The following is a 24,824-nucleotide window of genomic DNA, read 5'->3' as shown; positions in this document are numbered from 1 at the left end:
GTCCCTAGTGCAGGGCCTGGAATATATGCATTCATCTCTGGTCCATTCGTTTAGGCAACACTGAGTGCCCACTAAGTGCCTGGCCCCAGGGGCACAGTGGTGAACAGAACCAAGAACATCTTTACTTCATGGAGTTCAAAATCTAATAGAGGCTTGTTCAATGTTAGGAAAAGCATAAAGAAAAAAAATAATTAGGCCCTGGCCGGTTAACTCAGAGCATTGGAAGTTGCTCTGTGTGGAAGTTCTGGGTTCGATTCCTGGTCAGGACACACAGGAGAAGCGCCTATCTGCTTCTCTACCCTTTCCCCTCCCCTTTTTCTCTATCTCTCTCTTTTCCTCCCACAGCCAAAGCTCCATTGGAGCAAAGTTGGCCCAGGTGCTGAGGATGGTGCCATGGCCTCCGCCTCAGGTGCTAGAATGGCTCCGGTTGCAATGGAGCAACAGCCCAGATGGGCAGAGCATCACCTCCTAGTGGGCTTTCCAGGTGGATCCCGGTCAGGTGCAAACGAGAGTCTGTCTCTCTACCTCCCTGTTTCTCACTTCAGAAAAATAAATAAATAGCTGCAAAGGGATGAACAAAATTAGGAAGAACCTCAAGGAAATGGTGAACAATTAAATATTATACTAACAATTTAAAATAAGTCCCTGGGTGCCTGACCAGGCGGTGGCACAGTGGATAGAGCATACAACTGGAATGCAGAGGACCCAGGATCGAAACCTCAAAGTTGCCAGCTTGATTGAGGGCTTAGTTGGCTTGAGCACAGGCTCACCAGCTTGCGGGGTCACTGGCTTGAGCCCAAAGGCCGCTGGCTTGAGCAAGGGGTCACTCACTCTGTTGTAGACCCCCTGGTCAAGGCACATATGAGAAGCATCAAAGAACAACTAAGGAGCTGCAACGAACAACTGATGCTTCTCATCTCTCTCCCTTCCTGTCTGACTGTCCCTATCTGTCCCTCTCTCTGACTTTCTCTCTGTCTCTGTCAAAATAAATAAATAAATAAAAACAAAATAAAATAAGTCCCTTGGTACTGTTTCTTAAGTGGACAAATAATGTCCCATCTCATGCTGTGCAAACCACTCACTGCTCCAGAGCGATGGAGGTTGTGGGCTGTTCCAGCACAGGTGACACTGATCTAGGGGGACTTAAACCTCTTTTAATAATTTTTTCTTTATCTTTGCTAGGCTTTCCACCTGGCTGAGTTATTTATTTTTTTTAATTGAAAAACTTAGTGCATATATGTAGTAAGAACATTCAAATAGGTCAAAAGTCCAAAGACAATGAGCAAAACTGTCTTCTTCCCACCCTAGTCCGCCAGGTCTCCTCCCCAGAAAATCAATGTTTGCTAGTTTTCCAGCGATTATTCAGTCAGATATGTGTGCACATATAATCCCTGTAAAACCCAGGTACACACCTGAGCTGGTGCCAGGCCCTTCGCTGCCCCTCGTCTTGTCCCTCAGTAAGATGGCTCGGAGCCCTTCCACGTCAGCAGCTCAGACTCCGTGTCATTCCTTTTCACAGCAACTTAACTAGTCCTCTGTCGACGGAAATCTAGGTTTCTGATCGTTCGCTGCTACAAACCGGGCTGCGGTGGACATTCTTGCACAGATATCTTTGCACACGTGTGTGTACATCTTTACCTACATCTGCAGTGTAAAGCCCCCAAAAGTGTAATTGCTGGACCAAAGATCTTTACTTTTGAAAACAGGCACAAAATCCAAACTCTCTCTATGCTGATCTGTCTTGTATATTTCTTGCCACAGCCCCGAGCTTTCCCCATTAGGTTTTATTTTAGCTTGGCTCCCTGCAGGGTCTGGGCTTGGGCCTTGGAAGAATGTGATGAATTCCTTCACCCATGCATGGCCACAACCCTGCTTCTCTTAATAGAGTTGCTGAGACATAACATGACTTGCCCAGTTCCCAAGGGGCACCCATTGAGATCATTCCTCCTGGGCCAAGAGGCCACACACCTCTGTTCGTAGGTCTCCCCTGTGTGTTTCAGTATGAGTCTGCCTCCCTCAGTACCCTGACCTTGTGTCAGCAAGAACACTTTGCCCTAATCCTGCAGAGCATTCTGGCCATCCCTCTGGACTGGAGTGTGTCTCTCCCCCCCCCCCAAGAAGATCCTGTAAATAACATCCACCTGGTACTTAACACCGCGAGTCATTATACATGTGGGTACAGCATCCTGTCCTGTTTTGTAGCCTAGAAGCTAATTCCAAAGGGTTTTTGCTCTTGCTGTTGTTTATATCTGAGGGCGAGCATGTATGCTCGTGCACACTCTGACCCTCCCCTTTGATTTCCGTGAGCATCCAGACAGGTTTCTCACCCTCCCCTTTGAAGGAGCGGTGCACATGTGTTTCACACCTGGTGCCTTCCTTCAAGGGCACTTCTAGTGCCATGTTTCCTCTTAAACCGGGGACATTTGGGAACGTCTCTCGAGGTAGCTAAAGAGGCCTGTGTGTCTGTGTGTCTCCCTATACAAACACACACACACACACACATTTTTCTTTTAATATCTTGGTATCTGCTTGGTAACCTTCCGGTTTGCATTTTCTCCGGTCTTTGTGGCACTGCTGCGATGGTGTGTCCTTATGTTTCTACCCACAGGTTGCACCTGGGAATTTGGGGCCATGGTAAACTACATCAAGAAGACGTATCCCTTGACCCAGCTGGTTGTCGTGGGCTTCAGCCTGGGCGGTAACATCGTGTGTAAATACTTGGGAGAGACTCAAGCAAACCAAGAGAAGGTCTTGTGCTGTGTCAGCGTGTGCCAGGGGTACAGCGCTCTCAGGTGAGTGATCCCCACCCCGTGCCCTGTGCCCTCACTTCTTTCTTCCATCAGTTATCGCTTGTTTGTTAGATGCCCCAGTGTGCCAGGCGCTGCTCTGTGAAGCCCATGGGAAATGTGGCAGACTGAGCAGAAGTTTCTGGGTCATTGCTTCCACATCAGACACAGGAGTTGTCCTATCAGACCCCTTAAGCCTGGGATGCCGCTGAATTTTGGGATCAGCTCTGTAGTAGAATAAGCCAAAGCTCCCTTATAGCTGCTGTTCCCCTGTGGATTCTCTGTGAAAAGACTTAATGTGTTTGTACTCCTGGGGTTTTGTACAACTGTGGGTTTATGAAAGAACACAGGGAATGGGCAAGCCAGAGTATGACAGCTGGGCCCTGTGGTCCCAGACTCCCCTTACCCAGGAAGAGTTGAGTCTCAGATGGCATCTGGAAAGGATCTGCAGAAGTCATCTAACCTGTGCCCTCACCTACAAGTACTTATCTCTCAGGCATCCTAGATGTCACCCCAAAGGAGATGACCCACTAGGTAAAGGTTTATCTTACCCCTTAGTCTTCTTCCCACAGAACTCCAAAGGATGAGTCCTAGGAGGGGACTGCACTCTGCTCTGAGTCCCCCTTGAGATCAGTGTCCCAGATCTCTCTAGAGTCACCACACACACACAATACACACACACCTCTCTCCAAACTCTTCAAATGCATTCCTATTTTTTCCTGTACTCACTCTTCATTATAATGTCTTTAGTATTACTAATGGTTATGACCAATTAGAAAGTGAGTCAGTAACTTAATTATTCCTTTGTCTTGGCTTGACTAGGAATATTCAACTTTAAGTTCATAGCGGTCATGTAACCAGAGTTAATAAAAGTCTTATCCAACTCACTCACTGGAATAATAGAGAGGTGAGCAGAGGGCCTGCCACAGGCTCAAGGGAGCAGGGCCTGGCCTGAGAACTTGGTGAGTTCTCACCCAACACATCGTCCAGTTGTCTTGTTTCTTGTTTTTGTGAAAGAGAAACAGAGACAGACAGACAGACGGGAAGGGAGAAAGATGAGAAGCATCAGCTTGTAGTTGCAGCTCCTTAGTTGTTCAGTTGTTTCTTGTAGGTGCCTTGATGGGGGGCAAGACACTCCAGTGAAGCCATGACCCCTTGCTCAAGCCAGCGACCATGCGATCACATCAATGATCCCACACTCAAGCCAGTGACCCCAGGATCATGCCAGTGACCTGGGGGTTTCTAACCTGGGACCTCAGTGTGACAGGTCAATGCTCTATCCATTGCACCACCACTGGTCAGGACACATGGTCCAGTTTTAGCAAGCCATCAATGATCTATAAAGTTGGAATCTGTAGAGTCCCTTCCTGAACCAAGTACTGTGGAATTACTGTGAACACTGACTGTGTGTTCAGAGAGCACTGGATTTGACAAATAGAGGATGTAGAACATTTCTTTTCATGATTTTTCCAATGAACAATATCTTAAATGACAACCAGCCTATTTCATTTTGCTGTAGTAGCGCCATCTGCTGTTGGCAAGTTTATATGATCACATTTGGCGAATTAAGGTGTTAGAACTAAGGCCAAGGTTTAATAAGCTAACAGTCTTCTAGAATTGTGCACCTGAAACCTGTTTGTTGCCTGACCAGGCGGTGGCACAGTGGATAGTGCATCGGACTGGGATGCGGAGGACCCAGGTTCGAGACCCCGAGGTCGCCAGCTTGAGCGCAGGCTCATCTGGCTTGAGCAAAAAGCTCACCAGCTTGGACCCAAGGTCACTGGTTCGAGCAAGGGGTTACTCGGTCTGCTGAAGGCCCATGGTCAAGGCACATATGAGAAAGCAATCAACTAAGGTGTCACAAGGAAAAACTGATGATTGATGCTTCTCATCTCTCTCCCTTCCTGTCTGTCTGTCCCTATCTATCCCTCTCTCTGACTCTCTTTCTGTCCCTGTAAAAAAAAATTAAAAAAAAAAACAAAACAGGATTACTTTAAAAAAAAACAAACCTGTTTGTTAACCAGTGTCACCTCAATAAATTCAATTAAAAGTAAAATAAAATAAAAGTTTCCAAAAAGAAGAAAAAGAAGCTGAGAATCTAAACTGATGGTTCTCAGATAGGAGGAGTGTAGGAGAATGAGAGAAAAGGTGAGGGGGGAATAAGAGGTACAAACCTCCAGTTACAAAATAAATGTCAGGAGGATGTAATGTACAGCACAGGGAACACAGTAGCATCATAATAATTGTATGGTGACAGATGGTTACTAAGTTTCTAGACTTATTGCAGCATTCACTTAGTAAGATACATAAATGTTAAATAACTGTTATGCACCTGAAACTCATATAATATTGTATGTCAACTGCTTGACCAGGCAGTGGCACAGTGGATAGAGCATCAGATTGGGACGTGAAGGACCCAAGTTCGAGACCCCAAGGTCGCCAGCTTGAGTGCGGGCTCATCGGGTTTGAGCAAAGCTCACCAGCTTGAGCCCAAGGTCGCTGGCTCAAGCAAGGGGTCACTCGGTCTGCTGTAGCCCCCCAGTCAAGGCACATATGAGAAATTAATCAATGAACAACTAAGGAACCTCAACTAAGAATTGATGCTTCTCATCTCTCTCCCTTCCTGTCTCTCCCTATCTGTCCCTCTCTCTGTCACAAAAAAGAAAATAAATAAATAAAAATATTGTATGTCAACTATACTTTAATGATTTTTAAAAAGAAGCGAGGAACCTAAAATATGTGAGATGCTATACATTTTGCAGACCTGGTCCACAACGCCCCTCTTGAAGACTGCAAAGACCTTCATATTCATAATTACTTATTGTCACATCAGCTTCTTGCAGTGAGGGGAGAAAGAGGCACCTTTATCTTCGGAGGCACAGAGAACTAAGGCGAGGGCTAAGGTCTGGTGGCCCAACACATGGGGACAGGGGTAGGTAAGTCAGGGAGATGCCATCTTCCTGCATGTGTTAGTACAGCCCGGGACCCAGGCCCCCTCAACCTTTGCCTGAGACCTCCTCACTGAAGGGCAGTGCCTTACTTTAAACCATGTAACCTTTTTTTTCCTGCCAAGGCTTGAGGGCAGTGAGCCTTCTCAGCGCTGGGATGAAGGCAGCCAGGCTTCCCTGATGCCAGGATGGAGCAGGGGGGGCTCGCCGGCCTCTGCAGGGGCCACATGGGAGTTCTTGCCTCTGGTAAACCCTTCCTAGTGAGTCCATAGCACCACTTCTCAGTCATCCATCCCCTCCCTCTGGCTTCTCATCCCAGTAGCACCTCCCCTCTAGCTAGAGCCAGTTCGAGGCTCGGAAGCCAGCACCCGCTTGCTGTAGTTAGCGAAATCTAGCTGCTGCCTCCAAACAAGCTCAGGCTGATGATGTGCTGAACCTGTGTAGGAGCGACTGACGCTGTGAAACTACGTGGTATCTAGCTGACGAAGCGTGCTCCCTCAGTGTAACTAGCTGCCCCCCAGCCCTGGAAATGTGTGTGGTCAGACTGAGTCGAACTCTCCGGTTTAATTCATCATTCGAAATTCTCTTATGAATGCTGAAGCCAGAATTCAGACTCATTCTGAACAGCACTAGTTGGCCAGCCATCCTGGCCTACGGAATTCCCTGTCTGCAGAATCCCATCCACCATTAGCAGAACCAATGCAAACTCCACCAAGGTCCCCCAGGGCGGCCTCTCTCAGGCCTGCGATGGAACTGTATACCCAGCCATAGAGCAAACGGGGTGTGAAAAAGGATTCTCTAGATTGACCCCCTGGTTTGATAGGTGAGGAAACTGAGGCTTGGAGAGGTGGAATGGCTTGCACAGTTTGTTAAACTACCCAGTTCGGTCAGATGGGCCGTAGCTCAAGTTCCTGCTCTAACTCAGTTCCACATGGCAGCTGCGTTGGGGCTCACACCAAACAGCAACTAAAGTTTAGGCTTTTCCCTGCATTGTACCTCTCCACACCCACCCACCCCTTACACACTCCCATTATTAAGCCAGAAAAACATGTTTTCAGGGTAGGAAGTCAAACAGAAAGGGTTCAATGACAACTGAAGCGGACTTGAGTACTGGCAGGTTCTGTGACTAAGAGGAGGCTAAGGTGCTACAATAGAGAGGTGTGTCAGGAGTGTCACCCTCAGAGCCTGTGTCCCTGGAAAGCTTTCTCGCTGGGATTTCATGGTCAGTGATGATGTCTCCCAAGGTTTCTGTACAGATAGTTCGAGTGCCATCAAAGCCCCCACTCCACTGTAGGGAGCCAGTGCTCTCCATGCAAGCTCTCTGCTCAGAGCCACCACTGCCCGCTGCCTCACCACGTCCCCTGCAGGACGCGGCCCCGTCACTCTGCTGTGGTTCTTTCAGGGCCCAGGAGACCTTCATGCAGTGGGACCAGTGCCGGCGCTTTTACAACTTCCTCATGGCTGACAACATGAAGAAGATCATCCTCTCGCACAGGTATGTCACGTTTCACTCTCTCGGGAGCCGTGTTTCTGCAGGAGGAATGAGGGCAGAGGTGGTGCAGAGACTCTGCGGACTGCTTTGTGACTCGGTCAGAAACAAGCTTGTCCTGAGCTCCCAGATTCACTAGATCGCTTTCGCTTTCATCATTCCCAGTAAATCCAAAAAGAGAGACCGCATCTACATCATTCTCTCCCAAATTCAGGCAGTCCTGAGCGTGGCTGGCTATTTCTCCTTATGGTGCTTTGTGTTTGGGGATCATGGGATTCTGACCAAGCAGCAGTGTGACAGCAGTCCACTCCTGGTGCAGAGCGTGGTGTCCTTAGATCACTGTGCTCCTCCTGCCTTTGTCCTGCTCTGACCAGTGCTTATAGCGGGGCCTGGCACATCACTCTCGATAAATATTGGTGATGATTCATCATTATGATTTTCATCGATATCGTCTCTCCCGCCCCCACTCCTCCCGGCCCCTCCAGCTTGCACCCTCTGGCATCTGCCACACCACTGTGCTCTTGGGAGAATGCCCCTCCTACCATCTCTTCTTGTCCAAACCTATCTTGGTTCCCTTCCTCCGTGAAGCCAGCTCCCCCAGCCCCGAGTGGCTTTTCTGTTTTGTGAGTCCTGTGTCTGGAACTAAACTATAGAGCTCTGGAGGGCTTGGGCTTGTTTTGATCCCCAGAGCCTGGCACATAATGGGCTCACAAAAATCCATTATTAGGGGACTTTCAATGTTATTGTAGGAAAGGCAATCTGATTGAATGATTGTCTCTTAGTCATTTTTTTTTTTTTTTAAGCAGAGTTTGGGAGTAAAAAGTGAGGGAAGAGTATCATTTTATTTTTTATTTATTTATTTATTTATTTATTTATTTATTTATTTTCTGAAGTTGGAAACGGGGAGGCAGTCAGACAGACTCCCGCATGCGCCCGACCGGGATCCATCCAGCATGCCCACCAGGGGGCGATGCTCTGCCCATCTGGGGCGTCGCTCTGTTGCAACCAGAGCCATTCTAGTGCCTGAGGCAGAGGCCATAGAGCCATCCTCAGCTCCCGGGCCAACTTTGCTCCAATGGAGCCTTGGCTGCGGGAGGGGAAGAGAGAGACAGAGAGGAAGGAGAGGGGGAGGGGTAGAGAAGCAGATGGGTGCTCCTCCTGTGTGCCCTGGCTGGGAATCGAACCCGGGACTCCTGCACGCCAGGCCGATGCTCTACCACTGAGCCAACCAACCAGGGCTATTTTTATTTTTTTATTGACTTTGAGAGAGAGAGAGACAGAGAAAAACATTGATTTTTGTTGTTCCACTCATTCATGCAATCATGGTTAATTCTTGTATTTTTCTGAAGCTGGAAATGGGGAGGCAGTCAGTCAGACAGACTCCCGCATGCGCCCGACCGGGATCCACCCGGCATGCCCACCAGGGGGCGATGCTCCGCCCATCCGGGGCGTCGCTCTGTTGCGACCAGAGCCACTCTAGCGTCTGAGGCAGAGGCCACAGAGCCATCCTCAGCTCCTGGGCCATCTTTGCTCCAGTGGAGCCTTGGCTGCGGGAGGGGAAGAGAGAGACAGAGAGGAAGGAGAGGGGGAGGGGTGGAGAGGCAGATGGGCGCTTCTCCTGTGTGCCTTGGCCGGGAATTGAACCCGGGACTTCCACACACCAGGCCGACGCTCTATCACTGAGCCAACCGGCCAGGGCCCATGGTTGATTCTTATAGGAGCCCTGACTAGGGCATGTCGGGATGATGCTCTAATCAACTAAGCTACCTGGCCAGGGCCTTATTCTCTCTCTCTCTCTCTCTCTCTCTCTCTCTCTCTCTCTCTCTCTTTCCCTCTTTCTCTCTCTTTAACAACTAAAAATGTGGTACTTCCTGTCCTAGCCATACACCTAGATTGGGCTTCCTGCGGGTGGGTTCACATGGCGCCTGGGCAAGGCTGATCCTTGCAGGCCCAGGTCCCTGTTTTGGGTGGTGGTGGAAGACTTGTCCTGGGCTGGCTGGACATAAACTGTTTCATTCAGCTGGGGGTGTTTGAGCATCAGTGTTTGGTGCTGGGCCCTGAGTTGGGTATGGCTCAGCTGAGGTTTGGATGGGTCTGGGGATTTGTGGAAGCTCAGTAGGGGTGACGCCAGGCCTTTGACACCAAGTCCAAGTCCTCTGTCTGCTTTTCACACCTCTGGGACGGAAAGCGACTCCTCTCAGGCAGTTTGATTTGCTGCCAGGCCCAGTCTTTCCACTAATTGATTAGCCCAGAAGGTGTATTATGTATTTTTTAATAAATTGGGAGAGTCCTTTGGATGTGTTCTAAGTGTAGTTACATTTTTTTTTTTTTTTTTGTATTTTTCTGAAGCTGGAAACGGGGAGAGACAGTCAGACAGACTCCCGCATGCGCCCGACCGGGATCCACCCGGCACGCCCACCAGGGGCAACGCTCTGCCCACCAGGGGACGACGCTCTGCCCCTCCAGGGCGTTGCTCTGTTGCGACCAGAGCCACTCCAGCGCCTGGGGCAGAGGCCAAGGAGCCATCCCCAGCGCCCGGGCCATCCTTGCTCCAATGGAGCCTCGCTGCAGGAGGGGAAGAGAGAAACAGAGAGGAAGGAGAGGGGGAGGGGTGGAGAAGCAAATGGGCGCCTCTCCTGTGTGCTCTGGCCGGGAATTGAACCTGGGACCCCTGCACGCCAGGCCAATGCTCTACCACTGAGCCAACCGGCCAGGGCCACATTTTTAAAATTTATTGCAAAAAGCCAAACATTTAGAAATTTTAGGAATACTTTTTTTCCTTTTTTTGTATTTTTCTGAAGTGAGAAGCGGGGAGGCAGACAGACAGACTCCCACATGCACCTGACCGGATCCACCCGACATACCCACTAGGGGGCAATGCTCTGCCCATCCAGGGCATTGCTCTGTTGCCACTGGAGCCATTTTAGCGCCTGAGGCAGAGGCCATGGAGCCAACCTCAGTGCCCGGGCCAACTTTGTTCCAATGGAGCCTTGGCTGCGGAAGGGGAAGAGAGAGATAGAGAGAAAAGAGAGGGGGATGGGTGGAGAAGCAGATGGGCACTTCTCCTGTGTGCCCTGACCACGAATCAAACCTGGGACCTCTACACACCACGCCAACGCTCTATTGCTGAGCCGACTGGCCAGGGCCGGAATACTTTTTTTTTTTTTAAATAATAGAATTGGGATAATTTTTTTTTTAATTTTATTCATTTTAGAGAGAGACAGAGAGGGAGAGAGAAAGAGAGAAGGTGGGGAGGAGCTGGAAGCAACAACTCCCATATGTGCCTTGGCCAGGCAAGCCCAGGGTTTCGAACCAGCGACCTCAGCATTTCCAGGTCAACGCTTTATCCACTGTGCCACCACAGATCAGGCCGGAATACTTTTTTTTAATCAACATTGTCCTTTTACATTTTCCCCTAGTTTTATTGAGATATAATTGACATACAGCACTATGTAATAGGGATACTTTAAATTGTGAATTTTAGCCTCACCAGGTGGTGGCAAGTGGATAGAGCATTGGACTGGGGTGCAGAGGACCCAGGTTCAAGACCCCGAGGTTGCCAGCTTGAGCACGGGCTCATCTGGTTTGAGCAAAAGCTCACCAGCTTGGACCCAAGGTCACTGGCTCAAGCAACACGTTGCTCGGTCTGCTGAAGGCCTGTAGTCAAGGCACATATGAGAAAGCAATCAATGAACAACTAAGGTGTTGCAACAAAAAACTGATGATTGATGCTTCTCATCCCTCTCCATTCCTGTCTGTCCCTATCTATCCCTCTCTCTGACTCTCTCTCTGTCTCTGTAAAAAAATAAAATAAAATAAAATGAGTGTCTTTCCCATATGCCAAGGTTGCAGGTTTGATCCCCGGTCAGGGCATACACAAGAATCAACCAATGAGCCCTGGCCGGTTGGCTCAGTGGTAAAGCGTCGGCCTGGTGTGCAGACGTCCCCGGTTCGATTCCCGGCCAGGGCACACAGGAGAAGCGCCCATCTGCTTCTCCACCCCTCCCCCTCTCCTTCCTCTCTGTCTTTCTCTTCCCCTCCCACAGCCGAGGCTCCATTGGAGCAAAGATGGCCCAGGCGGTGGGGATGGCTCCTTGGCCTCTGCCCCAGGCGCTAGAGTGGCTCTGGTCACGGCAGAGCGACGCCCCAGAGGGGCAGAGTATCGCCCCCTGGTGGGCGTGCCAGGTGGATCCCGGTTGGGCGCATGCGGGAGTCTGTCTGTCTCTCTCCGTTTCTAGCTTCAGAAAAATACAAAAAAAAAAAAAAATCAACCAATGATGCATAAATAAGTGGCACAAATTAGTAGAACTCTCTCTCCCTTCCTCTCGCCAAAATCAGTAAATTAAAAAAAAAATTTTTTCCCCAGTTGTACTGAGGTATCACTGACAAATAAAATTGCAAGGTATTTCAAGAGTACAACTTGATTTGTTTGTTTCATCTGCCATTTTATTCTGTTTGTTTTTGTGTCTGATTCCAGACAAGCTCTTTTTGGAGACGATGTAAAGAAACCCCAGAGCCTGGAGGACTCGGACTTGAGCCGCCTCTACACAGCCACGTCCCTGATGCAGATTGATGACAACGTGATGAGGTGTGTCTTTACTCGGGAACGGGGCCAGGCAGGAGGCCACAAGCCAGTGGTTTTCCTCTGCCCCCTTTAGTGTTACGGTTTTTTTTTTTTTACTCTGGGTAAATGTTCAGTGTTTAAAAACAACAGAAATCTTGAGCACGGGCTCACCAGTTTAAGCACAGGGTCTCTGGCTTGAGCGTGGGATCGTAGACATGACCCCATGGTTGCTGGCTTGAAGCGCAAGGTCACTGGCTTGAGCAAGAGATCACTGGCTCAGCTTGGGCCACCCAGTCAAGGCACGTATGACAGACCAATCAATGAACAACTAAAGTGCTGCAACTACGAGTTAATGCTTCTCATCTCTCTCCCTTCCTGCCTGTCTATTTCTCTCTCTCTCACTAAAAAAAAAGCAAAACACCAGAAGATTTCACAGAAAATGAAAATTCTAGTTTCTCTTAGAAAATAGGAAGAAGCCCTGGCTAGTTTGCTCAGTGGTAGAGCGTCGGCCTGGCGTGCAGGAGTCCCAGGTTCGATTCCCGGCCAGGGCACACAGGAGAGGCACCCATCTGCTCTCCACCCCTCCCCCCTCCTTCCTCTCTGTCTCTCTCTTCCCCTCCCGCAGCGAGGCTCCATTGGAGCAAAGATGGCCTGGGCACTGAGGATGGCTCTGTGGCCTCTGCCTCAGGCACTAGAATGGCTCTGGTTGCAACAGAGCAACGCCCCAGATGGGCAGAGCATCGCCCCCTGGTGGGCGTGCCGGGTGGATCCCGGCCGGGCACATGCAGGAGTCTGTCTGACTGCCTCCCCGTTTCTAGCTTTGGAAAAATGCAAAAACAAACAAAAAAAAAAAAAAAAAGGAAGAAGATCTGCCCCTCTTTCTGTATCCCTGCATGGCAGGACTGAGCATGAACAGGGCCCAGGGGTGTCCACAGTCCTCACGGCCTCTGTGCTCCATGCTGGGCAGGGCTCAGGTGCCACATAACCTGCATTTGCCATGGAGTAATGGGAAAAAAAAAGTAGTTCTTAGGCCTATCTGTGTCTCTCTCAAAAGTAAAAAATAATAGACCAAGAGGGCCATGTGTTGCAAGAAAAATGGACAGAACCTCTTCCCTCATTCCATCACCTTTTCCGAGCCTGGCCCCTCCAGTCCCTGAGACCAGACCCTGACAATATCTTTCTTCCTGGTGCCAGTCGTTTCTGACTGAACTTAGCCTGAGCCGGCAAAGGTCAAGTTGATCTCTGATGTCATCATTCTCTTTTTAAAAATCACCCTTTTTAACTAATGATCATTTGATACCTTTAGACCTGGTCTAAAGCAAGCTAATGTTCATTCAGTAGATTGGGGCAGATATTGACCCGAGCGTATGGGGTCTGTACTCATCTTCCTATAGGACCTTAGTCATCTTCTTAACACCAAGTAACTAGAAAGATGCCTGTTGAAAAACTAGGAGATTGCTGGTCTAGATGATCTCCCTATCAGAGGGAATCTGATAGCCCAGCCCAAGGTTTCTGGGTCCTTCCCAGGCAGAGACGTGTCCGTGTCCTCGTGCTGGAAGGGACCCACGGCCTTGGGGGAGGAGGGTATCTTGCAGAACCCAGTCAGCATAGAAAATCCAGATCCCTGATCTGTGTCAGAAAGAAATGAGGTTTCCGAGAACCTCTGGCCTGGGATTGAATGGCCTGCTGGTGTCACAGCTCCAGGTCGCTCCACACATGGGGCAGAGCCGCGCTGAGGGTTTGTTCCGTGTCATTCTCTCTGACTGCTGCTCCGGGCTGCACAGAATCGGGGACTTTGAATCCTTTATTTCTATTACTTGATGTTCACAGTGGTCAGGGTTACTCTGTCAAAATAGATTCTGTTGTAAAGAAAGTTCTAGTAAATGCCTTTGAATTTCAGTTTTTTTGTTTTTTGTTTTTTTTTTTACAGAGGCAGAGATAGACAGGGACAGACAGACAGGAATGGAGAGAGATGAGAAGCATCAATCATTAGTTTTTCGTTGCGTGTTGCGACTTCTTAGTTGTTCATTGATTGCTTTCTCGCATGTGCCTTGACCGCGGGCCTTCAGCAGACCGAGTAACCCCTTGCTGGAGCCAGCGACCTTGGGTCCAAGCTGGTGAGCTTTTTGCTCAAGCCAGATGAACCCTCGCTCAAGCTGGCGACCTTGGAGTCTCAAACCTGGGTCCTCCGCATCCCAGTCCGACGCTCTATCCACTGCGCCAGCACCTGGTCAGGTGAATTTCAGTTTCTTAGTGTCTGGTGACAGCTGGCTTTATACTGCTTCGAAAGATGGAGCATCTGGCAGTGATTCCTATAGATAACACTATTGAGTAATTACTCTGGGTCAGTAACCATGCGAGTACACTTTTTAATATCGTAAGTCTCACAGTGCCATTAAGGACAGTCCTGATCTTCATTTAACAGAGGAGAAGTTCAGAGAAGGTAAACCCCTTGCCTACAGTCACACAGCTGGTAAGTGGCAGTCAGGATTTAAACCCAGATGGCAAAGCTGGTGCTCTCAACCCTAACTCTGGTGCCTATATATATATTCTTTTTTTTTTTTTTATATATATATATTCTTCTGCTGATGTGACCAGTTAGTACAGGAGCTGCAGCAGGAATAAAATCCACTGAGCATTCCGTTCTTTTGACAAGTATTGTTTTATCCTTTTCTTTGTGTGTGTCCCAGGAAGTTTCATGGCTACAACTCCCTAAAGGAGTATTATGAAGAAGAGAGCTGCATGCGGTACCTGCACAGGGTGAGTGGCGGCCCCGGTGGGTGGGAGCCCCTCCCCACATCACTGTCACTCTGTGCAGCCTCACATCCCGATCACAAGGGCCCCTCACAAACTTCCCTATTGGGAGCTCAGCAGAGTCTGGCTCAGACCACTCCGGTTGTCAGCTTGGGCTTCTTATTGAATGAAACGCTGTCCCTCTGCCCTCTGTGTACTAATCCCAGAGCTGCCCCCAGTGCAGTGCAGGCCCAGTCTGTGTCCGTATCTGGGTAAAAGCCCTTAAAACACCCATTTTTTTCTTTAGTGTTTCCTTGACAGTATCATCCTGCCTGTCCTGCCATGGGCCCTCATAGGTGATCCGTGTAGCATCTTACAGCCCTGGACCCTTTTTTGGGTCATTGTGCATTTTGTGTGGGACCTAGGACTGAATTCAAAAAGTCTGGCCATGATCTTGTGATCACAATAAAATAGGTGTGTCTCTGTATCAAAGAAGAGGAGCCTGACCGGGCGGTGGCGCAGTGGATAGAGCATCAGACTGGGATGCAGAAAACCCAGGTTCGAGACTTCGAGGTCACCAGCTTGAGCAAGAGCTCATCTGGTTTGAGCAAAAAGCTCACCAGCTTGAGCCCAAGCTCGCTGGCTCGAGCAAGGGGTTACTTGGTCTGCTGAAGGCCCGCGGTCAAGGCACATATGAGAAAGCAATCAATTAACAACTAAAGTGTCGCAACGTGCAACGAAAAACTAATGATTGATGCTTCTCATCTCTCCCTTCCTGTCTGTCTTCCCCTGTCTATCCCTCTCTCTGACTCTGTCTCTGTAAAAAAAAAAAGAAGAGGAACATGTCAGTTGACAAGGAGACTGGTTTATAGTAAAGCAGTTTCTAACAGCTATAATAAATTTTATGCATGTTAGATTAAGTTTGTGGCCAGCATAATCCCCCATATGATTTCTGCCTGAACCACCACCAACCAGTGTTTCTCATGTCTTTATACAATGGCTAATTTTACTCAAGCACAGGACTTCCCATTTATCCCTGTCAGTGTCCACCTGTTGGTTTGGCCACCATTCTCCAGCTAACTAACGCAGGTGCTTGTGGATTGCAGTGCTGCCATCTGTCGTGTTGGCCACCTGTCCTAGTTTAGCATCAGCACCTAGGTGTTTGGTTCTCATCTGCACCATTACAGAACCATAGAGCCATCCAGCACCATGGCCAGAGACCCCAGCTGAGCCCAGGCAGGCTCACGCTCCCTGGCATGGCTGTCCAGGAATGTCTGAGTGTGCCCATCAGCACACGCCTGCCAGGGCTAGAGTCACAGCAGCAGCCAGCAGTCCTGTCACCACCAGGCAATCCAAGGTGTTCTCAATCCAGCTGCTCGGCGCCCTGAGCAGTAAACCCCTCCCCTTTGCTTCAGAGACATGTCTGCTAGTAAATTTGAGCCTTGACTCAGTGGGGTCCAGAAAGGGAAGTGATTGTCTAATTCTTTTTATTTTCTTGTTTCAGATTTATGTGCCTCTCATGCTGGTTAATGCCGCCGATGACCCCTTGGTACATGAAAGTCTTCTAACCATTCCAAAATCTCTCTCAGGTAAGTGGTTTTTCCTGCTGCTCCCTCGGCCCCTCAGCAGACTGTTCCTTTCACTCTGCGGTCACCTCATGGCAGTGCTCTTACTCAGACTGGCCTGATAGTCCCGGGGCTGCAGTCGGGCCCGATCAGAGCCTTCTCCGGTTCTGTCTGGGCACAGGCGACAGGCCCATCACTTACATCCATAGACAAGAGCGCAGTCCCCTAGTGCTCTGGGAAATTGTCATCACAGGATTATGGTTCCATTAAGTCTGGGAGTTTGAGAGTTTGACTTAACGAGATACTTACCCTTAAGACTTTATCTGAAAAGCAAAACAAAACACAAAAAAAGAAGCCAGTTGTGCTACGTCTCGTGACAGTCAAGCTCTCCGTCTGCTTTGAGGATAAAAATATAAGCAACTGAAAAAGCAGACTGGCTCCTGGGAGTGTCATCACACTTCCGGCCAGCAAGGCTCAGCTGTGCCTGGTAGAAGGTCAAGCAGACACTGGACAGAGGGTAGCAGGAGGGAACCAGTGGGGATGCCCGAGCCCACATCTCCTCACTCCACGTCCTCCATGATTACGTTTCCTCTGTAAATATTACCCAGACGGAGGAGGGGCTCTCCTGGTTCTCTGGTGACCCCAAACTAGAAGTGTAGATAATCCCGCAGACAAGAGGACCCGCGCCCGGCCTCCAGAGAGCTCTGGTGCACTACTCAGAGTGCGTGCTGTCTGTGTGACAGGATAAGGGCCCTCCTGTCATGCACACCCCCTTCAAACCACGGGCCCCTCGAGAAGTCGCCCACTCAGCCATGTGGGCAGCAGACAGAGCGGGCAGCAGCGTTTGCTCCCTTCCCTGCCTCCAGCCGTAGCTGTGCTGTCACAGAAACTTCCGCAATGGCAGCTGCAAGGAGAAGAGCACAGGGTGCCAGGCAGGAAAAGAGCCCTGGGAGCCAGCGTGCGCGTGCCAGGACGCGCTGCTGCCGAGGTCCAGGGCCGCTGGCGAGGGGCTGCTGTCAGCCCTCCTCCAGGAAGCCCTGCTCCATACTGGCGCTGCTGCCGAGGTCCAGGGCCGCTGGCGAGGGGCTGCTGTCAGCCCTCCTCCAGGAAGCCCTGCTCCATACTGGCGCTGCTGCCCAGGTCCAGGGCCGCTGGCGAGGGGCTGCTGTCAGCCCTCCTCCAGGAAGCCCTGCTCCATACTGGCGCTGCTGCCGAGGACCAGGGCCGCTGGCGAGGGGCTGCTGTCAGCCCTCCTCCAGGAAGCCCTGCTCCCATACTGGCGCGGCTGCCCAGTCAGTGGTGGCCTTTACCAGCATGTGCCGCTGACCTAACCAGAAAGCCTCGCGCCTCATCAGTCATCTTCAGGATGGCTGTTTAGCGTGTGCTACCAGAGCGCGGGCATCTTTTAGTACCTCTGACAGCTTTATGTTTGTCTTAGACAATAAATACCTGTAATTAAAAACCGGTTCCACTGAGTTCGCCCTGCTCTCCAGTAAGGAACAGTAAGGAACGGTGTGACCGCTGTGCTGTGCATCCTTTCTCAGCACCCCCCAGAGCTGCTGGGGCCCCAGGGGAAGTAGAGTCAGTCTTCGCTCCTTCCCCAGGCCCGGGAAAGCAGAGTCTGCATTTTAAAGCCTCATCCCAGGGCTTTGGATGCACAAAGGTGGGGAGCGCTTGGCTGTATGACCCAGTCAGTGGGGAGTTTTAGCAGCCCCAGTGCTGGTTCCTCTCTCACCCCCACCCCCACCGAGATCCTTGGTGCCGCATGGGGTTCTTTTTTTTTTTTAGATTTTATTTATTCATTTTTTTTATTGGAGAAAGAGAGAGAGAGAAGGAAAGAGAAAGAGAGAGAAGAGGGGAGGAGCAGGAAGCATCAACTCCCATATGTGCCTTGACCAGGCAAGCCCAGGGTTTCGAACCGGCGACCTCAGCATTTCCAGGTCGACACTTTATCCACTGCGCCACCACAGGCCAGGCCTCCGCATGGGGTTCTTTACAAACCCCACGTGCTCTAAAAGGCAGCCATGTTTGAGAACCACTTAGACTTCTTAGGATCTCTTAAGCTGATGCCTGCCATGCTCCAAAGCCAAGCTGCTGTTCCAAACCCTGCTGGATCTCACTGTTTTGCTACCCCACCAATCTCCTTCCCACTTTGGTGAGTGAGGCAGAATGAGGAGAGGTCGGATGCCCGTGTAGGTGACCTTGCTCTGTGGGGAAGGCCTGGGCCACCCTGCCAGCCTGCTTTTCCCCCTCCGGCCGTGCAGCGAACCTGAGGACACTGACTCACTCGGCTGCCTTTCCCCCACAGAGAAGCGGGAGAACGTCATGTTTGTGCTGCCTCTGCACGGGGGCCACCTGGGCTTCTTTGAGGGGTCCGTGCTGTTCCCCGAGCCCCTGACGTGGATGGATAAGCTGGTGGTGGAGTATGCCAACGCTGTTTGCCAGTGGGAACGGAGCAAGCTGCAGTGCTCTGACACGGAGCAGGTGGAGGCCGACCTGGAGTGAGGCCTCCCGGACTCTGGCGCGCCCCAGCTGCCCTCTTCCAGGACTCCAGTCCCTCACCGGCTGCTTCAGGTCGCCCCTCTTCCCTGGTGACCTGGGTCTGACCTCACACCATCAGCGGGGGCGACCACCACTCGTACCTGTCTTGGTGTGGGTGGCTGTCCCTGAGGGCTCCAGGCTATTTTTGTGCTTAGTTACTGGTTTTCTCCATTGCATTGTTAGCCATGGTGACAAGCGACAGGCTTCTCACCCTCCTGTCCTGATTCAGCATCATCATGATTGCTTTTCAGCCAATTACATCTAGTTTCCCTACAAAAAATGTGTCAGAACAGCAGTTTTGCTTTGCCAATCAAAAGACTTTTCCCTGAGAACAGTGAAGGATGTCTGTCATTTCGTGGTGGCCATATGTGTCCTTATGTAGATCTGGACAAGAGCTCATCAACCTAGGCCCATGCTGGAGACGCAGGTCACCTCGGGAGCCCGGAGCCTAGAGACCTCTCTTACATGGCAAAGAAAATTCCCTTGAGTCACAAGCCAACTTTCTCCCTCACTATCTCCTCAGACAGTTTTCCTACACTTTGCAGGTGATGAGAGTGACCTGGGGCGCTTATTAAAAATTCAGCCTCCCAGGCCCCTCCCCATGCAGGAGCTGACTCAGTGGGTCTGGGAAGGGGTCTGGGGATTTTAATTTTTGACAAGTGCCCCTGGTGATTCTCATAACCAGGCAAATTTGGGAAACACTGTTCTGCAAGGCCTTTAAATTAGAAACATCTTGGTAGCTCATGTTATTAAAATTCATAATTGGAAGTGTCGCCCAGCTCCCAGGGGCCTGCAGAATGGCAGGGCCTGTTGCGCAGCTGCCCCTGTGTGACCCCAGTGTCATGTCTTAGAAAGGGCCTGAACTTGAGTTTCTCCACCTGTAAAATGGGGGACTTGGACCAGATAGGCTGCTTAGATCACTACCAGTCCTAACGTTTAATGACAAACTCACTTTACTGAGGTTTGAGAGAACGTCCCTCCAGGGGAGGCTGGGACCTGTCCTCCCGGTCCGAACATGTGTAGATGTCATCCATTTGCCCTTCTTTTTTTCTTTCTATTTTTTTTTGTTTGTTTGTTTATTTTTCATTTTCATATAATGAATTATTTTGTTTTTTTGTTTTATTATGCACTCATTTGTAATTTTATTTCTTAACCCAGGTCTCTCTAACCTCTGGCTTTTGATACCAAACAATTCAAAAGTTGGACCTGAGTTTGGAGAAAGATCTTTCTAGCTGAAGAGGGTGTTGTTTTGAAAGCAGATTTGTAACTGAACAGCCTAGTAGAGTCTGTTGGAGCAGTCTTTCCAAAGGGTGTCTTCTCAAATGAAAACGTCACTCTGAGTTTCAAGTACTCCTTTTCTATAGTCCTGTGGTACTTGAATGTCTAGAAACTCTGCACTTTGACAAATCAGCAATTACTCTCCGGAACTAAATGGAACTTTGAGTGAAATTTCCTGGTCACTGTTAAATTTCTCCCTGCTTTATCTCCTCTGCTGAGGGACAGACAGGAATAGAAAAAGTAGGTCTGTGTGGATATTTGCGGGGGGGAGTCCCCTGGGGGCTTGGATGCCAGCCGTTGTGGCCACAGGTAGATATGGTTTGGGTGTTGGCCCAAGGGACTATGACAGTAATGTCTGTAACCTAAAGAAATTATTTGCTGACAATCACCAAATCATCCTAACGAGTAAAATCAAAAACATCCATTATCTCAAAACATTGAGATTTCTGTGGTCTCAACTTTGCTTTGGTTTGTATGGACAACGAATTCATCCTTATAACTCCCCCTCAAGTTGTTATTTTTCTTGTGCTTTTCCTTTTCATGATATTTTAGCACAAAGTGGCACTTTATCATCTAACCCTCAATTTGGAAGCCAGTCCTTCTCCCCCATCACTTTCCCCTCCACCTAACAACCACGGCGATAATCTAGAAGGTTCATAGTCATGTTCTCAACGGCTCCCTTCGTTTCTGAAGACTTTTTCTGAAACTAGGTAAATGAAGCAATAACTTAACGGGTTTGTGTGACCATCCTAGGAAGTGAAAGGCTCCTGTCATTTGCCTTGGGCCACATCTCTTCACCTATTCTGAGAAGGTAGTGGCCAGGTACTAGCTTCATTCAGGAGGATAAAAGATAGTCCTGTTGTCATATCCTGAGGTGCAAGGGACAGAAGTCCTTGGAGCCCGGTCAGCACAGCAGTCCTGGTGGCCCCACAGAGGAGAGACAGGGTTTGGGGCACCTGCTTTGCTGCCACACAACCGGAATTATTGCCACCCGACTGCGGGGCCAGTGCCCCAGCTGAAATCTTTTTAGTGTGTGACTCTGAATGGCACTTAGATCCTATTCTGGCTCACATGCAGACCACTGAAGCCCTTTGTCCAAGCTCCAGGCTCTCAGGCATGGAAATGAGAATGTGACTGTGGCTGTCTTACAGGAAAAGTCTTGTTTGTCCCTGAATGAGAGCACAGAGGCATTGAATTTAGAGACGCAATTAGCCGAAGAAACAAGGGAGCGGCGTTTTATATGTAGGTCAGCTTTTTCCTCCCTCTTGCTTGCCTTTGCTTTTCTTCCTCAAGTCACTCGTTTCTGATGGTAATGCGAGTGTTCTTGCTATTAAGGGCCTACTTGGGCTAAAACTAGGCTGAATTTTTAAAGAACATTTGAATCCTCTATTTTAAAGTCAGATTAAGGATATAAGTTGCATAGACCTACACAGTTCTAGTGCAGGAATAACTTGTTTAAAACCAAAGGGAGGAGAGAAGGCACCCACACTCCTCCAGATTGTGCTCCCTGTCTCCTAAACCATTTGAAGACGCTGATGAGTAACCGATCCAAGTCAAATTAGGATTTTCTGAAAAAATGATCTTGGGTCTCCTTGATGTGTTTTGTTACAAGGGAGTGGAACAGTCTTGGAGAAAACCCCTTACCTTCCTGCCGTGAGTGCACTGGTGATTTCAGAGCAGAATGGGGCAGACAGTTGTGTGTAGTCCCTATAGTCTTGTTAACCTCTCTGCAGCATTTCACATACAGGCGCCCCCGTGACAGACTGTGCGAGTGGAAGTATACCTGAAAGGGGGAGCCTTCCTTTCCTGGCATGGCGTTGTGGAAGCAGGGTCCGGGAGACCTGGGTTCTTGTCCTAACTCTCCCTTATTCACACTGGATGGGCGACAAGTGCTTCACCTCTCTGTGCCCCCATTATTTTAGACCATCTCTAAAACCACTTCATCTGTGGACACATCATTTCCCCGAACATTCCCACTGCCTTCTTCATCTCGTGCATGTAGAAACGGGTAAGACAAGGGTCCAGCTCACCCTGAGGGACTTGCACAGGGAGCTACTGCATTAGGCTTTGCTGGTGAACACCCTTGATCTTGCCCTTGCCCTGTGTCTTTGGCTTCTCTTCAGTTTCCATCATCATCTCAATGTCCTTGCTGTTCCAGGGATGGTCGTGTGACTAGGACAGGTGCACCATTGGAATGAGGCAGACACCCCCATCTTTCTTGGGACTCAGGCAGAGCAGTGAGAGTTCCCAGGGCAGAAATCCTTCCAGCTTTCCTTCTCAAACTGCCGTCTTCATTAAAGCCGGGCTCTCTGGGTTGCTGAGCGTATGCGCCTGGCATCTGAATGAGAGCGTGCTTTGTCACTGTGTGACTTGAGAGCATTTTGCCAGCTCCAGGGAGACAATGCTTGTGTTCTTGTTTGTGTTTGCCAGGCAAGCAGATGTCTGAGATGTGAGAGGCTTTTCTTTTCCTGTGGCATCGGGTCTGGCTTAGAGCTAAAGTAGACATCACCGAAACATCACATTGAGTTAAAAGAACTCTCAGGTCTTTATTAGGCAGGACAGGAGTGTTACTAAGAAACATTTCCTTGCAGCATCCACTCATAATATCATCTGGAATCAGTTTCTTTGCCCAGAAAGCCTTAACTTGAATATTCCCTGGTATAACCACAATATCGCGGCATTGGAGTTCAAATTCTTCTGCTGAGTAAGTTTGAAGCGAAGCCACAGGCAAAACCAGAGAATTTCTTTACGTGGCCTGTATGCTTCTCGTTATGTTAGGCACCCCCACCCCTTGGCGATGTGAGGGACCCCAAACCTGCCAAACACCTGGTCTCTGACACCTTTCTTCCGTCTGGCCTCACTCTGTTCAAAGCCACTCTGGATTACTCAGATGCTCCAGAAAGCCATGAAAAGTGGCCTGTCTGTGGCGTGTGTAGGCCCAGCATTAAGGGGAAAGTTGACTTCTGCCTCTGTTTTCTTAACAAAGGGAAGTACCCACCTCTTCATAGAGTAGGATTGCTTTTGCCAAATTGTATTGGAGGCTAAGGAAAGGGGAAGTGGCCCCCGCTGGCAGTGAGACTGGAATGCTACCCAAACAAAAGCTGCTTCCTTCTGCCCGTGTTGCTGCTGCTCCTGCCTCCGGATGCTGCGGCTGGGCGTCCTTGGAAGCAGGCTGCGGAGTCCAGCTCGCCAGCCGGCCTTGACTCCCAGACAGTGGACAGCTGCCCCTTTTGGAGGAGTTAGCCCACCCATGTTTTCTGAGCTGTATTTCCTAGCATGTATGTGGGTGTCGCTAATGAATTAGTAATGAAATCTATAATCTATCTTCTCCTCTCCCGGTCCCCATAAGCCAAGAAATCTACTATTGCCATAAGTTGAGGACAGGCCACTTATAGCATCTGCAGAAATACCCTTCATCTCAATGGGCACTCTCCTTCCAGCCCACCCGCACTGAGCAGCCAACTATCCCCTAGAATAATCACTGACCGCCTCTTCTCCAGGCTGTTCGTGTGGATGGGCCATGTTCCCCGAGTGTAGGAATTAGGTTTTGTTTGCTTTTGGTCTGGCCTCTTTAGTTTCCCTAAAGCACAAGTCCGTGTAGAACCCTGTCACCTCTCCACGCCAGTTCCAGGTGACCTGGTCCTCTCCCACTGCCTCAGGAAGACCTTCACTGTACCTGAGCTTTTGACTCCTGCCACTGCAGCTGCCTTAGCGACACCAGGGAGGAGGGGAGGAGGGCGGGAGCCAACGTGCACCCCCCTTTCCTGGTGAGACTCCCGTCTACCCCGTTTCTCTGTGGGCAGATCTGCTTCCAGACTGATTTTTGAGAACCATCACTTTCACATTCCTAATTTTTGTTCTGTTTCCTTTTATTCTGTTGGGATTTTTCTGAAACTTCAAATGCTGCCCTGAAAATAATGTATTTTTGAGTTTGTGTCCTGGAAGCCTCCGTGCTGCTGGATTTTAGGGGAGGAATACGGGATCCTCCGGCACTGAGGTGTTTAAGATTTGCAACTAGCAATGCAATTTTTTCTAAATATGAGGATATTTACCTTTATTAAGAAATTATACTAAACAATGGTGTCCTTGATCATTTTCTGTTCTCATATTACTTCTGGTTCTATTTTGATTCTGTGTGGTGGTAAACAAAGATCATTACAAACAAAAACTGTAATTTTGTTATCTTTGATTCAATGGAATTTCTTTACTTAAAAAAAAATAAAACAAAGGACTAAATATATGGCCTGGCTGTGAGTTTTTTGTATAGTGGGGATTTTCTACCTGAAAGGATTCTTCCAGTGTCTTCACCAAAGTATGTGCTTGAAGGAAATGGGTCAAACACTTCGTTCTCATTATCATTGATTTTAACCCAGCCTTGCAAACAAATATGGGAGAAATACCAGCCCATGGGTGTCTCTACAAACCCATCTCTCCAGGCAGGAAAGCCAAGGCCTGAGATAAGTGAGAAATCCACATTTTATTCTATAAAATGTGAGCCGTATAGACAAAGTGTAAGGTGAGATATGAGTGGTAGTTGCCACGAATTATTGGTATGCTGTTCTAATAGTGTTCTTTGAACAGATTGGGTGAACATTATCTAAATCAAGATTGTGTCAGATTGATTAAGTGATGGTGGTGTTCTCTTGGTATTTGTCTGACTCCAAGCTAAGGGTCTCCCAGGGCCAAGCACTGGCCCACCTAAGAGAGTTGTCCATGTTCTCCCACCCCAAGAGCCTGCACTCTTCCCTCCTTGGCCATGCAAAACCTCTGACAAGCTAGGTGGGGTGGGGAGTGCTGGTTTTGGACGATGTGTGTTGACACGACCTGAGAATGCCCGATATCAAATGTCAGGGTGCATCCCTCTCTGGTAAGTAGCTTTCCCGCACTTCTGGTCCCTCATGAAATAGCCAGACTCTTTTC

At 49.4% G+C, this 24,824-nt stretch overlaps 1 protein-coding gene across 2 annotated transcripts in view; it reads left to right on the top strand.

Annotated features, from left to right (window-relative positions):
* Positions 1 to 24,133, top strand: part of ABHD2 (abhydrolase domain containing 2, acylglycerol lipase) — an 85,390-nt gene extending 61,257 nt beyond the window's left edge. For both annotated transcript variants that reach the window (XM_066355724.1, XM_066355725.1), the window contains exons 6-11: positions 2,609 to 2,792; positions 7,137 to 7,229; positions 11,701 to 11,811; positions 14,478 to 14,547; positions 16,025 to 16,109; positions 18,394 to 24,133. In XM_066355724.1, the coding sequence (XP_066211821.1) occupies positions 2,609 to 2,792; positions 7,137 to 7,229; positions 11,701 to 11,811; positions 14,478 to 14,547; positions 16,025 to 16,109; positions 18,394 to 18,590 (740 nt within the window). In that variant the 3' untranslated portion in view covers positions 18,591 to 24,133. The remainder of the gene's footprint in view (positions 1 to 2,608; positions 2,793 to 7,136; positions 7,230 to 11,700; positions 11,812 to 14,477; positions 14,548 to 16,024; positions 16,110 to 18,393) is intronic.
* The last annotated feature ends 691 nt before the right edge of the window (positions 24,134 to 24,824 follow it).

Source organism: Saccopteryx leptura, chromosome 13, assembly GCF_036850995.1.
Source record: "Saccopteryx leptura isolate mSacLep1 chromosome 13, mSacLep1_pri_phased_curated, whole genome shotgun sequence".
Taxonomy (NCBI): domain Eukaryota; kingdom Metazoa; phylum Chordata; class Mammalia; order Chiroptera; family Emballonuridae; genus Saccopteryx; species Saccopteryx leptura.
This window is presented reverse-complemented; position numbering and strand designations above follow the sequence as displayed.